The following is a 19,993-nucleotide window of genomic DNA, read 5'->3' on the forward strand; positions in this document are numbered from 1 at the left end:
TTGTCGTCACAAAAATCCCAAGACTGATAGCACCAGCCCTGTGTGATTTGTAGATGAGAGGCTCAGAAAAGTTAAGATACATCACTCAAGTCTCACAGGTAGGACGTAACTGTGACCCTGTTAGACCCCAGACCCTGCACCTTGCTCCCTCCCTCTAGCTGCCTTACAGGTAGGTGTCCCCTATTTAATTCCCTTATCCCAGAGTTTCCGGCACTAAGCAGTCTGCAATCTTGGGCGTGCACCGCTGCCTGCTGTAGTAAGCACCGAGTTCCCACAGGCAGCCTCTACACTCAAGTCCCTGGCATGGACAATTACCTGAGTGGCCAGCCCACAGCCCACATACAAGCCTGACATTCATCACTCCCCACAGCTACGCAAGCCAACGTCCTACCAATAACCCTCTCTGCTGGTGAGAATGCAAGTAAGGGAAGCCTCGCTCAGTGCTGGTAAAAGTGTGAGTGCAGCGGCTCATGGCTCAAAAAGCCACAGAGACTTGTAAGCCCTAGCACTTCCAGGAATGTGTCTCAAGGGATCCAAGTCAGCGTATCAGAAAGAGCCCTGAACACTCGTGTTCAAAGCTGCACCATTCGCAACACCCAAGATACCAAAGCAGGCTAACTGTTGGCTAACTGAAGCCTAGGGATATGGAATGGGAAAGAAGAAGAGATCCGGGAGAGTAACAGGAGGGGTGAAGGCATCAAAGGGCATTGCATGTATGGAAATAATATACGGAAGTCCCTTACTCTATACCATCATCACATGCTAATAAAGCTACATAACAGCAGCTGGTTGATAGATGAGAAATAGACAGGAGAGAGGTGAGACCCAGTAGCTGTGTTTCTCTGGAGCATCCCAGTACAACCTTCAAGCGTGTAACTTTACTGGCCTTCCGTATTCCAAGATTAAACCCGATGAAAGGCTGCCACAGCACACACACACCCCCAGGAGCCTGTGGGTGCTCTTTGCTCCCCACCACCTGCATGTTGGACCTCTGCCCAGCTGCCACACCTGTAAGCTACTTCCCAGCTGCTGAGTCAGATGGGAATGCACAAGCACCAGCACCTGGGGCTCAGGGGCAAAGGCAGTGTGTGGGGCTGGAGACTCCGGGCACGATTGGCTTCCTTTCTTATCAGTGCAGCTGATGGCAGGGAGCCATCACCAGCTTCTGCAGGCCACACCCAAGGCCATCTCTTCCCTAATGACAACACAGAACCATTTAGAACAGACACAGGAATAAAAAAATAAAAAAACACTCAACCAAGGCCCAAGTGTCAGGGATGTGAGGTCAGAGCTCTAAGCTTCCATTGAGTTCCTGGCCTCTCCGAAAGCACCAGCTTCCTTTATGGCCTTGGAGAACAAACTCTCATCTGGGCCACTGAAGCTCTCAAAAATAACAACACAGAAAGGCCTTCTAAGAGGAGGGGAGCCAGAGGCTTTACCACATTTTGTGGCCAGCAGTAGAAATGATACCCTGCAGCGTCCTCCAGGCTATTAAGGAAATTTAAACTACTATTCTAGTCAAAGGTAGGAGGAGGCATTCAAACATTCTACAGAAGCAGGACCAGGCCCTTCAGCAGGTGTCCAGGGAGAACAGCCCCTAGCCAGCTACCAGCACTGTAGGGCTCACCTACACTGACTCAGAGACAAAAGAAGGGGGATTTGAAGGAGTCATCCGCTGGTCAAAGGATAAAGCTGGCTGGCTAAGTCTGAGTTGTTCATAAGCTCAGAGTTCAAGCCAGAGCTCTAACCATCACTGCATTCATGCTCAGACACACAGTGGTCTCCCCTAGCAGAGTGTGAAACTAAAAGCAGATGAGCTAAAACCTGCTGGGTGACCTCTACAAACTCCTTAACTTCCTGGGCCCAGCGCTCTCTAATGCAATGCTAACAATGTCAGCTTTGTGCGGAGGGTGTGAAGACGGTCAACCTGGGTCAAGTGCAGAGGTCGTGCCTGGCACTGGCATGTGGCAAAGCCTTGCTGATGTAAGCTTTTGTGGCATCCTTGTCACCACTCGTCCCTGTTTTGGTCTTTCCTCTCAACACCTCTGCTTTCATGCCTGCCTGTCCCCTCCATGTACTCCACTCCATTCCCGTCTGCCTTTTCCCATTCCTCCCACATCATCTCTTCCTTTTCTATCTTCCACTTCAGCGACTCCTCAAGAATCTACCCTGACAGTGCGTCACTGCCACGCTCTCTGGTTCAATGAAGGTATAAAGGATTTCACATGGACACTGATGTATATCCCTCCTGTGTGTGGTCCTGGGCTCTGCGGATGGACGGGTCACCCACTTTACTTTGAGACATGAGGCGTCCCCAAATATACAGACTTATTTGTAAGGTGCATGTCCTGTGACCAAAGCACCAAGCCTGTGTGCTTCGGCAGAGAAGACCCAACACCTCTGAAATCCCAGGGAAGGCACAGGCCTTGCATCCATCCTCACTGTTTTCTCACTGAAAAAGTTGCCCCTTCTCCCTGGACTTAGTGAACAGTGAAGTATCTCATCTCTGGTCACGCACTGACGTATTTAAGTTTTAATGAAGTATACTTTCAGAATCAGAAGAGCTATCTGTTACAAGTACATAATTCAATAATTTGAGGTCTAATTATAAAGAGGCTTACTCATTTTCACAGTCTAACTTTTTAATTGTGTCACTGCCCACACACACACACACACACACACACACACACACACACACACACACAATCCCAAGAGAAACCCCATGCTTATCTTTGACCATTCCTCACTCGCACATTCAATGCCAGGGCTGAAAATGTATCCTCTCTGCGTTTTGTAGTTTTATATCAGCTCAGCACAAGCTAGAGCTATCTGAAAAGAGGGAATCTCAACTGAAAAAAAAAAAAAAAAAAAAAAAAAAAAAAAAAACGCCTCTGTAAGACACGGCTACAGGGCATTTTCTTAATTAGTGGTTGATGGGGAATGGCCCAGCCCATTGTGTTTTCCCTGGGTTGGTGGTTCTGGGTTCAATAAGTAAACAGGTGAGGAGCAAGCCAGTAAACAGTGCCCCTCCATGGCCTCTGCATCAGCTCCTGCCTCCAGGTTCCTGCCCTGTTCTAGTTCCTGTCCCGACTGTCTTCAATCATGGAGTACAATGTGGAAGTGTGAGCCAAATAAACCCTTTCCTCAACAACATTTTTGGTAATGGTGTCTCATTACAGCAATAGAAACCCTAACTAAGACCCTGCCTAAGCTTGCCTTTCTGACTCTTCATATAGATGGAACTGTGCAATACGCGTATCACCTTGTGTGTCTGATTCCTTTCACTTGTCACACGTTCTTGAGGCTCATCTAGAATGGGGCACATATCCATATGTGTTCCTCTTCTCATTGCTCTGACCCAAAACCTGATAAGACTCAGAACAAGCACCATCCCTGGCAATTTATAGCAGGAAAAGCTTATTTGGTGAGACGCAGGCATGGTGGTAGTGACAGCCGTGACAGTGGCAGCAGGGGCTGCTTGCTCACAGCTTTGCACACCAGGAAACAGAGAAAGGTTGGGCTAGAAGACTGGGGTATAAAAGCCCACCCCATAGCAACCTACCTCCCCAGCTATGTCCCCCTCCCCAAAGGTTCCATGGCTGCCAAAAACAGCCACCAACTGGGGATCAAGTGTTCACACACAAGAGCCCGAGGGGGACATTGCACGCCCACACTATGACATCATACTTCTCTCTCCTTATGCTGGTGCTGTCCCATTGCACACACTGACCACTTGCTTTGCACATTCCTCAGCTAATGGGCATCTGAGATCCTTCCACTTTGGAGCTCAGGGAGCTCCGAATAATAATAGCTCAGGGAGCATGTGTATCTGCATTTTACACAGACAAGTGCTTCATCTCTCGAGGATATATCTAGAAGTAGAACTGCTGGGCTGTGTGGTAATTTAATGTTTAACATTTTAAGAAACCCTCAGGCTGTTGTTCAGAGAAGCTGCACCACTTTACATTCCCACCAGCGCTGCATCTGGTGTCCGGTTTCACCACTTCCCCCTCAGCACATGCCACCATCTGTCACTGTGATTCCAGCCCCGCCAGTAGGTGTACAGTAGGACCTCATTGTGGTTTTGACTTGAATTTCCCCAGAGACTTAAACAATGTTGAGCAGATTTTCACATGCTTCTCAGTCATGCATCTATTGGTCATTTATGTATCTTGTTGGGATACATGCCTGTTCAAACCCTTTCTCCTCCTTTAAAATTGTCTCCTTGTTATTGAGTTGCAAGGGCTCTTTACATATTCTGGATATATTTCTGTGACCAGATATATGGTTTACAACTTTTCCCATTCCATGGCATCTATCAAGTGTATTTTTAAAGGAGAAACTTTTTCATTTGGACGAATCCAATTTGTTTTCTCACCTGTGCTTCCAGTATCTCTGCAGACTGTTACCTCACAGCGAGTCACAGAGACTGGATCCTGTTTTCTCTTTCATGGTTTGAGCTGTCACAGTTCAGACCATGATCCACTTTCAGCTGGGTTTCTATTTGTAGCCAAAGGCCCCTCACATTCCACTGCCCTTGCCACTCAGCTCTCAGGAAATTCTGCTGACACCCTGGTCAGCCACTCCTCCCTTCTGCTTACTCTGTCCCAGGACACCCTGAACCCCCTCTTGCCAGACTCCCCTCTCCTCCTGTTGCCATGCCTGTTGTGTGTCCTTACCTGTCTATTCTTTAGACTCTCATCCTCCCTTCCTGAGACAGACACTCCTGGCTGCAGACCTCGTCCCCATACTCCCTTTCTGCCTTACACAGAGATCACGATCCCAGAACAGCTCTCATCACCCAGCAAGGGATAGAAGTTGCTGGTGGACTGTCTGGAAAGCTCTTTGAATGGAAAAAATTTAGCTGGCGCCAAGATTTCCCTTCACCTGACTCATCTGAAACAGGAGCCACTAGCTATCACCAATATTCACAGAGATGAAGGGAAGTCAGGTGAACAACACCATGGTGTGCGGTGTGACATGAGCCAAAGTCCTAGCCATTGTGAGCATGTGTCCACAGGAAGAAGGGTGCACCCACTTTGTTGCTTTCATTCTTTCTGGTGTCTTGGATGCTGATGAGAAACTAGAGCAGCCACTCTGGACCTGGCAACGGGGTCCTGATCTACCAGATGATGTCATTGTTTTATCACTTCCCAAAAGCATTGGACCCTTAGAAAGAAAAAAAGAGAGCGAGGGAAAGAAAGAAAGAAAGAAAGAAAGGAAGGAAGGAAGGAAGGAAGGAAGGAAGGAAGGAAGGAAGGAAGGGAGAAAGAAAGAGAGAGAGAGGGAGGGAGGGAGAGAGAGAAAGAAAGAAAGAAAGAAAGAAAGAAAGAGAAAGAAAGAAAGAAAGAGAAAGAAAGAAAGAAAGAAAGAAAGAAAGAAAGAAAGAAAGAAAGAAAGAAAGAAAGAAAGAAAGAAAGAAAGAAGATTTGGGGATATCCTAGCTTGCAAAAACAGAGAATTTTCCTCTAACTGGCACATGTGTGAGTGCCCTGATGTGACCCTGGGCAGAGCAGGTAGACTTCCAGCTGCAAGGATGGAAGCCAGACCCTAAGGATGGCAGAGCAGAAAGGGAAAGGCAGCCTATGTTCCTAGGGACCTGATGGACTCACTCTGTGACTCCACCTATTAGCCACAGCTTTCCTAGAGTGCTTGGAGGTTCACGAAGGAATCTTCTTTAAAAATTCTAGATGTTCTGGCTATTTCGAATAAAGCTGCTACAAACACGGTTGAGCAAATGTCCTTGTGTACTTGAGCACCTTTTGGATACATGCCTAGGAGTGGTACAGCTGGGTCTTGAGGTAGCACTATTCCTAATTGTCTGAGAAAGCACCAGATTGATTTCCAAAGTGGTTTACATTCCCACCAGCAATGAAGGAGGGTTCCCCTTTCTCCACAACCTCTCTAGCATGTGTTGTCACTTGAGTTTTTTATCTTAGCCATTCTGATGGGTGTCAGGTGAAATCTCAGGGTCATTTTGATTTGCATCTCTCTGATGGCTAAGGACGTTGAGCATTTCTTTAAGTGTTTCTCTGCCATTCTGCATTCCTCTACTGAGAATTCTGTTTAGCTCTGTACCCCATTTTTTAATCAGCTTGCTTGATTTGTTGCTTTTTAACTTCTTTAGTTCTTTATATATTCTGGATATCAGCCCTCTGTCAAATATAGGGTTGGTGAAGATCCTTTCCCAGTTTGTAGGCTGTCATTTTGTTCTGACAACAGTATCTTTTGCTTTACAGAAGCTTTTCAGTTTCGTGAGGTTCCATTTATTGATTGTTGATCTTAGAGCCTGTGCTGTTAGTGTTCTGAATAGCCCCAATGTCCCTCAGTTGAGGAATAGATACAGAAATTATGGTACTTTTACACAATGAAATATTCCTCAGCAATTAAAAACAAGGAAATCATGAAATTTGTAGGCAAATGGTGGGACCTAGAAACGATCATCCTGAGTGAGGTATCCCAAAAGCAGAAAGACACACATGGTATATACTCACTTATATAAACCTACAAGATAGGATAAACATACTGAAATCTATACACCTAAAGAAGATAAACAAGAAAGAGGACCCTGGGTAAGATGATCAATCCTCACTTAGACAAATGGGATGGACATTGGATGTAGGAGAAAACAAGTAACAGGACAGGAGCCTACCACAGAGGGCCTCTGAAAGACTCTACCTTGGAGTATATTAAAGCAGATACTGAGACTCATAACCAAACCTTTGGCAGAGTGCAGGGAATCATAAGAGAGAAGGGGGAGTGGATATGACCTGGAGAGAACAGGAGCTCCACAAGGACCAAATATATCTGGGCACAGGGGTCGTTTATGAGACTGTTTCTCCAACCAAGGACCATGCATGGATATAACCTAAAACCCCTGCTCGGATATAGCCCATGGTAGTTCAGTATCCAAGTGGGCACCCTAATAAGGGGACCAGGGACTATTTCTGACATAAACTCAATGGCAAGCTCTTTGACCTCTCCCCTTCCCAAGGGAGGAGCAGCCCTACTAGGCCACAGAGGAGGACATTGCAGCCAGTCCTGAAGATACCTGATAAACCAGGGTCAGATGAAAGGGGAGAAGGTCTTCCCCTATCCGTGGACTTGGAAAGGAGCAGGGAGGAGATGAGGGAGGGACTGAGGGAGCGGGATACAGTTGGGATACAAAGTTAATAAACTGTAACTAATATTAAAAAAATAAAAAATTAAAAAATTCTAGAGGGCCAGTGGAGATAGTTATACAACCTTGGCTCAGGAACAAACAGTTCTCCATAGGAGAAGGTCATCATCTTCAACTAAAGGTGTAGCTTCGATAGGAGCATGTGTGGGATAGTGAAGGAGGAAGGGGACACACCCAGCCAGGCAAATCAGCCTGGCAATTGACGGGTACCATGTCACAGCCAGATTGCCTCACTTAAAAGGGGGAGGGCACATTGAAAGCAGAGCTAGCTCCTTGATAACTCTCACCACACACAGACAGCTCCATCACCAATACCTTACACAGGTGAGCTCCTACCTGTCACAATAGCTGAGCCAACCATGAAGGCACAGTTGGTCTTATGCCATTATATCTATATCCAACCTTTCCAGAACAGACTCTAAGACACCCATCCATGTTCACTCCTTCATCTCTTCAAGGTCTCTGGGTTATATAGCCCAGGCTGGTCTCAAACTCACAGTGACCCTCATGCCTTCAGCCACCACCTGACTGCACCGATCTTTCTCCTAGCTCCGCAGCGCTAAGCATTGTTAGCTCATCGCTTAAATCACATGGTACATGGCTTTTCTCAGACTTTATAAGATGGATTTGTCCCCCCTGTCTTTTCTATCCAGATAGCTTATTTCTAAATATCCATCATGTGGTTTTTCTATACTCTACTCACCTGTAAAGACATCTTGGCAGCTGCTGAATATTAGAAATCCTGAGTAAATTCGCTGTGAACATCCTTGTGTGGATTTTGTGTGGATTTTATGTGGACGTGGGCTTTGGCCTCATTTGAGCAGCCATGAGACTGTCTTCCATTTGGTGCTGCCATTAGTACCGCACAACTGTCCCGGGGCTCCAATCCTCGCCTGCGCTTGGCCTGGCCAGCACACGTGGACGTTCAGATAGGTGTTCATATTATCTCTGGACAATATGCGGTTCCCTGTGCCTTCCCCTTCCTGAGTACCTCCTCTCCTTTGCCTGTTTTGTACCAGGGCTGTTTGAAAGTTCTTTTCGATATTTTAAACACGTGTCCTTCATCTAACTTGTGTTTGAAAATATTTTTCCTCCCAATCTATGGCTTTGCTTTTCACCCTCTTTAATATTCATTTTTACATGATAAATATTAAACTTCCAAGCCAGTGTTATCTCGGATGCCACATGCAACAGCATACAGTTCTTGGCTAAGGTCTTATGGGGCCTGAATAACTGCTGCAGCCAGAGCCTGGTCCTTTCCCACAATTCTGTGCTGGCTTCAGGTGAAGAGCACCAGGCCATCCATCTCCCAGCTTCTCTGTGGCTGGATGCTCCCCACCTGGCTCCAGGCCCAGCTCTTGCCACACCTCTGACTAACATGAGTAAGCCCCTCTGCCTCTCTCAAGTCATCCTTACTTCACGCTTCTTCTCAGCACGGTCCCCCTCTGTGCCTGCTGCCCACTACTGTCACAGGCCAGTTGCATAACTGTTCCCCTCTGCATGGTAAGCCGGCTCCCCACACTTCCTTCCACAGGTCTAGCCCCGCCCAGCTACCAGGTTTGAGTCACTCCATTCTCATCTCCTCCATGTTCTTCCCACTGTCTTCCTGGCCTCCTTCCATCCACCCTTAAGCCCATGCCTTCAGAACGAGGCTTCTGAGAAGGCTCCTTCCACACAGGTCGTTTGTTAAAACAGCTCTCAACCAATCACATAGTCCACGTCAGTGGTTCTCAACCTGTGAGGCATGACCCTTTCACGGGGCTCACCTGAGACTGTGCAAAAACACGGATATTTATATTACAATTCATACCAGTAGCAAAATTACAGTTATGAAGTAGCGATGAAATAATGTTATGGGGGAAGGTCACCACAAAATAAAAACTGTGTTAAAATGTCACAGCATTAGGAAGACTGAGAACCGCTAGCCTACACTCCAATTCATTTAACCAGGGCAGCACATTGCAGTCAGTTGAAACTACTTTAAAAACCATTCTGCCTGGGCCCACCCCAGCCTCTGATTTTACAGGCCTGAGCCGATGTGAGCAAAAGAGAGCTGTCACAGCGCTCCAGGTGGCAGCATTTGTCTCTGAGACCGATTGCCTACACCAGAGGTTCCCTGGCCAAAAATCCAAACACAGCGACAGCTCATTAAAAAAAATAAAAATAAAAAAACAGGCTTCCAGACCTTACGGCAAAACTCTGACTTCAGCATGTGTGAAAAAGCTTTCATCCAGTGTATTCTGAGGCACCCTGCCTAGAACCTGCCCAGAGTTGGTGCAGAGGCTCCAGCCCTTACAAAACTCACCCCAGCTGTCCTCTTTTTTTTTTTTTTTTTGGCAAGGGCACTTTCTTTACCACGCTAGCAGGCAGGTGGTGATGGTCTACAGGGTTCTGTCGTGTTCGTATAACCCTGCCGTGGCTGAAGGTGAACTAAGGCTGCAGCAGGGTGCTCACAGCAACAGCCCAGGTAAGCGCTGCCAGCAACATTGTGGACTGGAGACACATTTTGATTTTGAATCAGTTTTCTTCACTTTAGAAACCTCTTACTGCTACCAAAATTTTCATGACCTCCACACGCCACATGTGGCCATGTGGGGTCACGAGTCAAAGTTTAAGGAACTGTTCTACATGTCCATAGCTTCTGAACCGCCCATTTCAATGTACTCGACTCCAAATTCTGGCTATAATTGCCAACAATTATGAGTTCAAAGCATAAGTATGGAGTGCTGGGATTAGCTTACTGTTTTATTTACATCATATTTCACCTAGAAACAACCCAAGATCATAATGGTACTATCAATCTTTATAAGAAACTGGAGGCTCAGAGAGGTAAAGTGACACACCATAGTTACATGGTGATGACATTAACCATAAAGCCTATGTCCCTAACTACAACACAAAACCACTGAAATGTCTCTCACTGCCGAGCCTGATGACCTGTATTCCATGCCTGGGATCCACATGGTGAGAGAAAAGAACCAGCTTCCTAACCACTTGCCTTAAGGGTTTATTTCAGCTTGCACTTACAGGTACCAGTCCATCATGAGGGAAGTCAAGACAGGAACTGAAGCAGAGTCTACAGAAGAACAAGGATTACTGGCTTGCTTCTCCTGGGTTGCTTGGCTCTTCTTTATGTAGCTCACCTGCTTGGGAAGAATGATACCACCCACAATGGGCTGGGCCCACCTATATTGATGAACAGTTAAGAAAATGCACTCACAGAAACACCCACAGGCCAATCTGATGAAGCCAATTCTGAGATTGACTATCATTTGTGGCAAACTGACAAAAACCAACCAGCCCAACCACTATAAAATGCTATCTTCATGGAGTTATATAAAATCCATGAGAGCACCTGACCTACAGGGAGGAAGGTAGTGCAGGGAATAGCATCTTTAGTCCGTAGATAAACTTTATAAATATCTTCATTTTGTGAGCTTCTATCAGAAGAATGCTCACCCAAGGTCACACAATAGAAGGTCAGGATCAATTTAGAGGCTCCAGGCCTGTTTCCAATGGACTATGCCATGCTTGCTTATTTCCCTGGCCTTGGGAGGCAACAAACCCTGCTCGGTTTTGTTCGTATAATAATTGCTTTGTCCTTCCTCCGTTGAAGGTCTTTCTCCTATTCTCTGGTAAGCCGGGCCCAAGTGGTAATTCCAAACAAGTGAGTTAATTTTTAGTCTTGGCATAAAGGAGCAAAGCAATGGACAGGAACAAAGAAATGGTCCCTCCAGCAAGGGAGCTCACTCCAAACACACCACAGGAAAAACAAATGCCACAATTTCATACACCTTAATTTTTAGACCATCTTCCTATAGTTAATGCAAAAATAGTACTTCTTTTGGCCATTTTCATACCTCAAAAGGGCAGCTCTTAACTAGGAAACGTTATATTTTAACCCTTGATCATGGTAGACCTAAATTTCAGTCACATAATCTTTGTCAAATTCCACACACCTAAGGGAGAACCCAGGAGAAACTCTAAGTGCAAGTGACGTGACAAATAGGCACGGACACCTGCCACCTTCATGGGGGAGGCGGGGGGGTCTCCACACAGAGCTGCTTGCTAGTCAGCAACCAGGGATTTGCCCTGTGCCTCAAGGCTCAGTGATAGCAGTTCTCCTGTCAGGGAACAGTGTGACCCCGGCTGTTCCAGGAAACAATTCTGATGGGTCTTCTGCTCCCCAGACCCAAGACAGACAAGTCTCACACTAGGATATGAGAACATGTGGCTTTTCTTACACCCTATCTAATTAGGTATGTTACAAAAGACAAGGGACAGCCACTATGAAGAATGACCATTTCAGAGACATACCAATCCTCTGGGGTGAATTTGAGACACATCTGTCAAATGTGTTCTCACCCATCATCTTGTGGGCTACCTGCTTCGGTCTGAAGTTGCCGTGACTTGGGCCCCTTTCTTGTTGCACTATCCATTATCCCACAGCCCTTGCTGTGAGGGACCAGAAATGGGAATCCAGCTTATGTTGGTCAGCTTGACCCCAGCTTATGTTGGTCATCATCACTGTGACAAATACCTGCCAGAGCCTACTTAATGAAAGAAAGATTTGTACTGGTCCATGGTGGCAAGGGATCCATTCCATCATAGTCTGGAGAACATGGCTGAGCAAAGTAGCTCCTATCGTGGAAGACAAGAAGCGGAAGGATGGAAGGCCTGTGATAGCAGTATTTCTCCTCCTTCCCCTCTTCATCCCATGTGCAAACAGGAAGGTCTGCTGCCTTTAGTGAATTCTCTCTGTAAATGCACTCACAGACACAACAAGAGGTGTGCCACCTTGCTAGTCTCCTAGGCAGCCCTCAGTCCAAATAGCTTGCCATTCAAGGTTAACCACCACAGGTCTCTGCCTACAGGATGGGCTTGTGACCAGGTGAATACTCAAATGGGAACAAAAGAGAAGGCAAGGACCAGGACCTACCCTAGAGAGCCTGGCATACACTTCCCAGCCTTGTACGCTTACACTTCTCTGGAGAAGCCTGTAACATCTGGATACTGCTGCCACCATGAGATGTTCGCATCACCATGGGTGATGGCAGCAAAGGTGTCTTCTCTCCTCTGGTCCCCACATGTATTGGGGGCTGGTGTAGCCCAAGACTGGTATCATTGCATGAACTAACTAACCTCATGTCACTTCAGGTTCAGATATCATGCAGTGTAGGACTAGAAGAGCTTTTACCAGAGCTTCTGAGATGGCAGAGAGGTTCCGACCCTGCAGTCAGCCCCACTGAGTGTGCCCCTGACTCACCATCTGCTCCCGGCTCTACTCCCTGGGATGTGTAACTTAACTTCTGACCTTCAGTTTATCTCCGATGGATGAAAAGTGGAGCCGACAAAATCCACCTACTACCAAATCCTCCACCTAACTATTCAAAAGATTCTGTAAATGGGAAGCCTCCGTGTGTTCTTTCCCTTCACCTTTATTCTGATATTGCTGACTAATACATCAGCACTTTTTTTTTGTTACACTTCCATCTCTAAATCATTCAAGGTTTTGAAAAAAAAAAACAGGCAAGACTTGGTCTTTAAGCATTACACCACTAGAGACATTTTTCAAGTTGACAATGATCTACTCATAACACTCATGGGGTCTGTTTGAGCAATGAGCCATGAAGGCATCCAATGAGACTGTCATTCTAGCCAGCATTCTGACATCTACAAAGGCATGCCATTGTCAGACATAGGCAAAACTATTCCAATGGAATTTCCCCTGAATGTACTGGCCCTATAATCCTTTAATGTCCACTTTTAAGACAATGTCATTCAGTTGGTGGAGTGCTTGTGTAACATGCTCACAAACTCCTGGGTTCAGTCTCCAGTGCTCAGGAGATGAAGGCAGGAGGATGGGAAGTCCAAGGTCATCCTCTGTTATAGTGCAAGTTTGGGGCCCAGCCTGGGCTATGGAAAAGCCTATCTGAAAGATAGATGAAAATCATGCTGATGAGTAATTATGTTGCTAGAACTTCATTCATGTGCAACCTCTGAGGTACCCAGAGAGTTTCCCCTTGAGCCACTGGATGTCTTCTAAGAACTTTCCTTGACCCTAAAAGAGCACCTTGACCTTTTTTGATGACCATGGCCATGCCACATAAGAACTCATTCCGAGACTTTGCCATTTACCACCCTCCGGTATTTAAAAATGGCTGTAAAGTGCTGAGAAATGCTAGGCTCCGGGCATTCACTCAGACAGGCACAGTTCTGATCTCAGGGAGTTTAATCAGAAGAGAAGAGGGACAAGTGCAGGAACGATGATCTTAAACTATGAAGGCTACTATACTGGAGGAAGCCCTGCAAGGGTCAGGACACACTGGAGCCAGAGACCTACCTAAAGGAGGGTTCCAATGTATCCCCATTCTTTGAACTCTGCATGAAAAATTAATACTCTCAGCTAGCATCTGCCTGGCCATATTCTTAGTTTGGCCAAGGTAGTGTCAGGTAACTTTGTGAGTCTCTGGAAACCACATTACAATATCTGAGAATGGTCCTGGAGGCACCAGGAACTCTGTGAAGGTCTAGGAAGAGGCAGGTGATACAATCATAGCTGTGTCTGGTTCAAGGTGGATACAGAACAGGAAGAGAGGCAGCTCCACAGATGGCTCCGTCAGCATCCCAGTCGACATAGGAAGGCTTGTTATCTGCATGAGTATCAGCCTATTCCTCAGTATCCTAAGTATCTTGCAACTCAGATGTAGGCTAAGAAATAACTTATATTAATTAACATAATGAACAATTATTTTATCCAGGGTAATGAGTTAAAAAGATATAAAACCATGAAACTACCAGGATTCCTGTCAAGCAAATGAAATATCAAGTAAACTATTGGAAACAATGATTAAAACAGCTGTCGAGCCACAAAAATATCTACAGAATGTTGATTTGTTTTAACTCAGGTTAAAAATCCCTTAAAAGAGAATGCTGTGTGCTCAATTAACCCATCCCAGAGTTTCTTCTCTTAAGCCACACTACCAACAAGGAGCAAAGACCCTCAAGATAGAAAAAGATCTACAGTTCCCAACAAGGACTTACATGACTCTAAGTGAAGTTCAAGGCCAAGTGGTTTCTCAAAAATGTTCTAAGATCAGCACACCAGCACTGGCATCAAGTCAGGCCAGTGGGCAGAGACAATGGTTGTGCTTACCCTGTGTCATCTTGGAAGCCTTCCAGCTCATCTCGCTGTTCTGCCAGTGTGGCCTCCAAATCCAGGTAGGCACCATTGTGGGACAGCTGCAGGGTACAGTCATCAAGCTGGGAGAGAAAGAAGGAGTTAGTCCCAGCTACCTCCATGGATGGGGACCAGGTACAACCACCTTAAGTTTCCCTCATAGGCTTTTAAAAATCAAGCATCACTTGAACTGTGATGCCTACTGGAGCAGACTTCATGCAGGTGGACAGTGGAGTCTGTTGGAGAACTGGCATTGGCCCAAGTTGTTAAGATTCTCAAGCTACAGTTGGCAGCATTTTGTTATATCAAGAATGATTACTTGCACTTAAAAAACCCAGGTAAACTATTTTGCCAAAGACTGTGATTAATATTGTAAGAAAACCAAGTATATAACATCATGTTTGATTCCTCAAGTTGTCAGGATGGCTCTTACTGTTCCAGTTGGTGAGTGTGCACTCTAGTTCCAAAATTTAGGCAACCATGGTAGCTCATGACTGAAATCCCAGTACATTAGATGCAGAGGCAAGAAGAGAGGTTGGAGTATGCTGATTGTCACAATGGTAGTCCTGGTCTAATGGTACTGTGGTCAGCTCCATTTGGTATTTCTAGTTTTTTCCCAGCAGCCTCAAGTGAACACTGAATCATCCTTCCTGGTCCCCAGGGCCTGCCAGGAATTTGCCTCAACGTGTTCTGTGTCAAGGGCCAAATAACAACAGGAAACCCCACAATCTTCCCAGCCTATGACAACAAGATCCTCAAAGCTTAAGCCTAACTGCCTGATCCCACCCCCCATCACATTCCAGGCATCAGTAACTACCACCATTTCCAGATCACCATCTTAGCAAAATTATATATCTGACCCAGGCAGGGTACCAAAGAACACAGAAGGGCTTCCTTCCCTCAGAGATACGGTTTCACTGAATGAGAAGGACAGACAAATAGTCTATAGGTTAGAATAAGACACAAGTTAGATCAACTGTCAGTCAGTGGATGCACTTCCTCAGCCTATGCGCCAGCAACTGTCTTCAGCAGAGATGCCAAGAAGGGTGTCATTGCTCCCTAGCTAAATGTCACCACCTTGATTCCCTAATTAAAGGGTGAGCAAACCCCTGTGCATTTGAGCTCATGAGTCTCTCAACTAAAAAAGAAAAGGTGAACATGGCCTCTCAGCCCCTTAAGAGAAATGTGTGGTATGGGCACAGAACAACCAGAGTGTGAGAAGCAAATGGGAATATTGACTGCCCTGGGGGGAGGCACATAGAGGGTAAAGTGCCAAAGGAATCAACACACTGCCAGAGCCATGCTAAAATGCCTACCCAGCCCCACCATCACACCTGGGACACAAGATTAACATTTAACCTATCATCACAGGAGCCACGGAGCTCTCACTTTGGGGCTTTAAGGACTGGGATGACAGAGTAATGGTGAACACCCCTAGATAGTTGAGTGTTGACAGTCATCTGTGAGTCTCGCTTTTACAAACTGGTAGAAGCCTGTATATTGGTTACTTTGTTCACTGATGTGACAAAAAAATATTCCACTTAAGGTTTGTTTTGTCCTGTGATTTAAGAGGGGGTACAGTCCACTATGTTGGGAAGGTGTTGAAGCAGGAACAGGAAGCAACCAGTCACTAAGTTCACAGTCAAGAAGCAGCAATGGGGAAAGCTGGAGGTCAGATCACATTCTCCTTTTTATTTGGTCTAAAACCCAAGGCCAGGGGATGGTGTCACCCTCAAGACCCATTCAAGATGGGTCTCCCCTCCTCAGCTAAAGCTTCCTGGAAACATCCTTGTAAACAAACTCAGAGGTCTGTCACCATGGTGATTCTAAATCGAGTTAACAGCAAAGATTAACCATTTCAACTTCGTCAGTGATTACTAAGTAACAATGACAAACTTCCCAAACAAATATCCAAAGCCAAGTGTAGGGTAGAGGCAATGAGGAAAACCTAATATCATACTGGTTGTTCATAAATATTCAGGCAGAAATATCCAAGCTTTCCTACCAAAGGATCAGACACCTCCCTGCCAGACTTGAGTCCCTGGCCTCCATTCCTGCTTAGGGGGAGGCAACCTGATATCCCTGCCTTGGCCTCTAATGTCAAATGTCCTCCCAGATGACTTAAGGGTCCTGGAATTTCCTGACTCTGACAATTTTCATGTCAACCCTGATCCCCTGGCAGCATGTCCCCTGCACTCCTTTCTTGGCTGACAGTTTGGTGGCCAGGACACTGTCGGGCACTTCAGGACATAAGACAAAGCAGAGAGCCATGTGGGAAGATAGCGTTACAGGGCTATTATAGAAGGGTGGCGATTAGGGAATTTAGGGGCAGTGACAGTGGCATGGCAGAGAGACTTCAGATCAGGTTGCAGGCCTGTCAACCTGCGGCCAGGGTTCTGGCAGGGATCAAACTGCTCCAGAGGGAGTCAATCCCAGCCCCACAATAAAGGCCCTTCTACGTCTCCTAACTGCCACAACCGGCTCCCACCTCCGTCAAAACAAGCCATTTAAACAGGCCGCCTGAAGACAGAGAAAAGTCGCTATGCGCCTTACATAGACACCACACAGAGTGGCTCTGGGCTTCTTTTGACTGTTCCTACAAAGATGCTGCCCTCAGAAAGGGCAAGCTCGCCATTCCAGAAAAAAAAATAAAAAATAAAAACCTCAAACATCTGAAGTAAGGTTGATGTCACGTCTCGATTTATATATTCTTTCCTTTCCCTAAGCCAGTGAAGTGGTGTGTTGCTGGGGTGGTTTAATGATTATCTGGGTTCTGGCAGCAAGTCTAGAGTGAGCCTAGTCTAGGCAATAAAGTTTCTGTGTAACCCTGAAATAGATTTGAACAGAACCCTTCTATAAATACACATGAGGCTACCCTTTAAACTAATTTTGGTACTTATGTAGAAATGAGAAATACAAGATTTAACAGTAGGCTTCAACGTTTGAAGAAAATCTCAAATGAGCACCACTCGTTTGTGTCACTTGCGGGATCCTCTCATGCTCACATCTATAGCCTTGTGAAATTTTTACAACAGCCTGGAACCCCGGCTGGCCTGGGTCTTGCTCCTCGCGGCTAATACCTGCTGCGGCCCAGCTGACAACTACAGGCCCTGGCTCCCGGGAGCTGTCCTTTCTTGTAGTTATTGGAATTGTGTCATTGAATGAGGCCAGTCTAGATGGCCAAGCTGCAGATGACCCAAAGACTGATGACAGGCACATGAGCCAGCCCAATAGAAATCAGGGAAATGAACCCAAGCCAGTACTTCCCAGTAGACCCTCGGGCTTCTGAGTAATTCCATGGTTGTTAATTGACTTAATCCATCTCCTCTCTCGATGCTCTGTCACCACAGGCCACCCATAGCTGACAAGTGAGAGAAATCTGACCACTAGAGCTCCCGGAGTCAGGATGAGTGGTGGGTGAGAGGCTATCCCCACAAACTGCCCGCTAAATGGACCATGACATGACAAGCTCAAGCAGCAATGGCCACCACATATCCAGCAAGCACCAACATCTAACCTTGCCCCTCCCTGAGCTAAAACTCGGGGGCAAAGGAGAGAAGCATGTGCTGAGTACAAGGGGCCTGAAGCACCAAGGAAGTAGGGAACAGCGATTCCAAAGCCCCTCCCAGAGGAGGGAGAGAGCGCAGCAGGTAAAGCCCTAATTCCCCAGCTTCCATTGTTCTGCCTTACTCCTTTTGCAGTCTTCAGAGTAAAAGGTGACAGCATTGTGGTTTGAATGTGAAACTTCAGCAGGCTCCTGTGCTTGGACACTTGGTCCCCAGCTGGTGGCACTATTTTGGGAGGGGACCTTGTGGATCCCTTAACAGGTGGATTGATTATACAGATATGAGGAGCCCTCCTTTGAGTTATTGACCATGATTTTCCATGATCTTAAAACATACAGGCTATTGTGATCGCCCTTGGTTGCCATCCACCCCAAGAGGTGAAAGTTAAGTCCATATTGCTGAAGATACCATGCATTTCAGGCCCAGAGACCCCTGAACTAGACCTGACCTAACTGACCCCTCCCTGAGCACTAGCTTTCATGGTACCAGAAATTACCAAAGGAGGGGAATAACCGATAGTCCTACCCAGCTATGAAGCCCATGAACCACAACAATGATCAGTGTGGCATAATAACCGAAAAGCTGCAGTCGTGGTATGTACATCATGGTGGTAACCATCAGCTCTCTAACTGGACTTAAAACCCATGAAACAAGAGGGAAATCGTGACTGATACAGGAAATTTAGCCAACTACCAGGTCTGGTGAAGTCATAGGTTTTGGAGGAGAACCTACAATCACTACTTCACTAAACTAGCATAATCTGTAAATACATTTTAAATATTTGTCCTTACACCCACAGAGAAACGTAGCCCTTGCCCCACATCAAGGAAACTTCTCATCGCAACATACAGAGACCATTACAGAAAACCACAATCAATCCAAATGGAGGGGCCTAGTTGTGGGGCCTAGTCCCAATGGTACATCTACAGAACAGTCTGGCACCTAAGGGAATGTTGCGGAAGAGGGGGTGGAAAGATTATAAGAGCCAGAGAATCATGGAATTTGCTGTGAGATTGTGTCTCCAGGTAATATCAGAGCCTATACCCCAAAATTCCCACCAACATGACTGCCTACACATGAGCTAAACAGGGAAAACAACAATGGACATGATAAAGTGGATGAGGCAAAGACTATGAGGCCTTAACCTTATACAAAGAGCTAAAAGCAGCTGAGGCATGCTGAGGGTGGCAGAAATAGTCTTCTTCAGGGAAGAGCTCACCAAGGGTTTATCCAATATCAAATAGTCAGCTCTGAAAACACATACACAAGTAACTTTATATGAACACCCATTCATGAAAAAAAAAAAAAAAAAGAGGACATAAATTTGAAAGAGAACAGGGAGGGGTATATGGGAGGGCTTGGAGGGAGGAAAGGGGATAGGGCATAGCCAGAGGAAGTGAACCAATATATAATGAGCCTGTCTCCAAGCACTCTGCCTCCTGATCTGCCCAAATATGTGGAAGCTCCTACTGCTACAGCCAGGAACCATCCCTACTGCCTTGCCTCCTCCAACATGATAGGCTATACCTATAAAGTGAATCTTTCCTCCTTCAGGTTGCTTCAGCTCAACATTTTATCACAGTGTTAAGAAAGTAACCAGTGTGCAACGCTTTCATACTTTCTAATAAAACCAACTCAAAACCCAGGCTCAGCCACTCAGGTTTCTAGGGGTTACACTCCCCGATAAGGAGCATGGGAGAGTAATAAAGTGGAGGGCTTCCGCCCTGGGGTTGCCCTCTGCTCACCACTTCCTAAGGTGCAGAGCAAAGCTATGGTGCTCATTTCATCATGCTGCAAACTACGCATCCTCTAGACATGGATTTCTTTGTAGGTACAGTTGGCCCTCTGTACCTGATGGCACATTATGGGCTTCCCATAGGAGTTAAATCGGGAAGAACTCTGCATTGGACATGTCAGACTTTCATGTAGCAATCACAGTGTAGTGATTATTGACGTCATATTGCGTATTGTTAGTAATTTAGAGATGACATACATTACACACAAGGATGAGCAAGGGGAATAGGCATACTGCGCCATTTTACCTAAGGTATTTGAACAGCCACAGAT

The 19,993-nt window shown here is 46.1% G+C and overlaps 1 protein-coding gene across 5 annotated transcripts in view; it reads right to left on the reverse strand.

Moving 5' to 3' along the window:
- Window positions 1–19,993, reverse strand: part of Fhod3 (formin homology 2 domain containing 3) — a 410,013-nt gene that overhangs the window by 353,832 nt on the left and 36,188 nt on the right. For all 5 annotated transcript variants that reach the window (XM_055625623.1, XM_055625622.1, XM_055625621.1 and 2 more), the window contains exon 2: window positions 14,337–14,443. In XM_055625623.1, coding sequence (XP_055481598.1) covers window positions 14,337–14,443 — 107 coding nt within the window. The remainder of the gene's footprint in view (window positions 1–14,336; window positions 14,444–19,993) is intronic.

This window comes from Psammomys obesus, unplaced genomic scaffold, assembly GCF_907164565.1.
Source record: "Psammomys obesus unplaced genomic scaffold, mPsaObe1.curated_primary_1811, whole genome shotgun sequence".
Classification (NCBI taxonomy): Eukaryota; Metazoa; Chordata; class Mammalia; order Rodentia; family Muridae; genus Psammomys; species Psammomys obesus.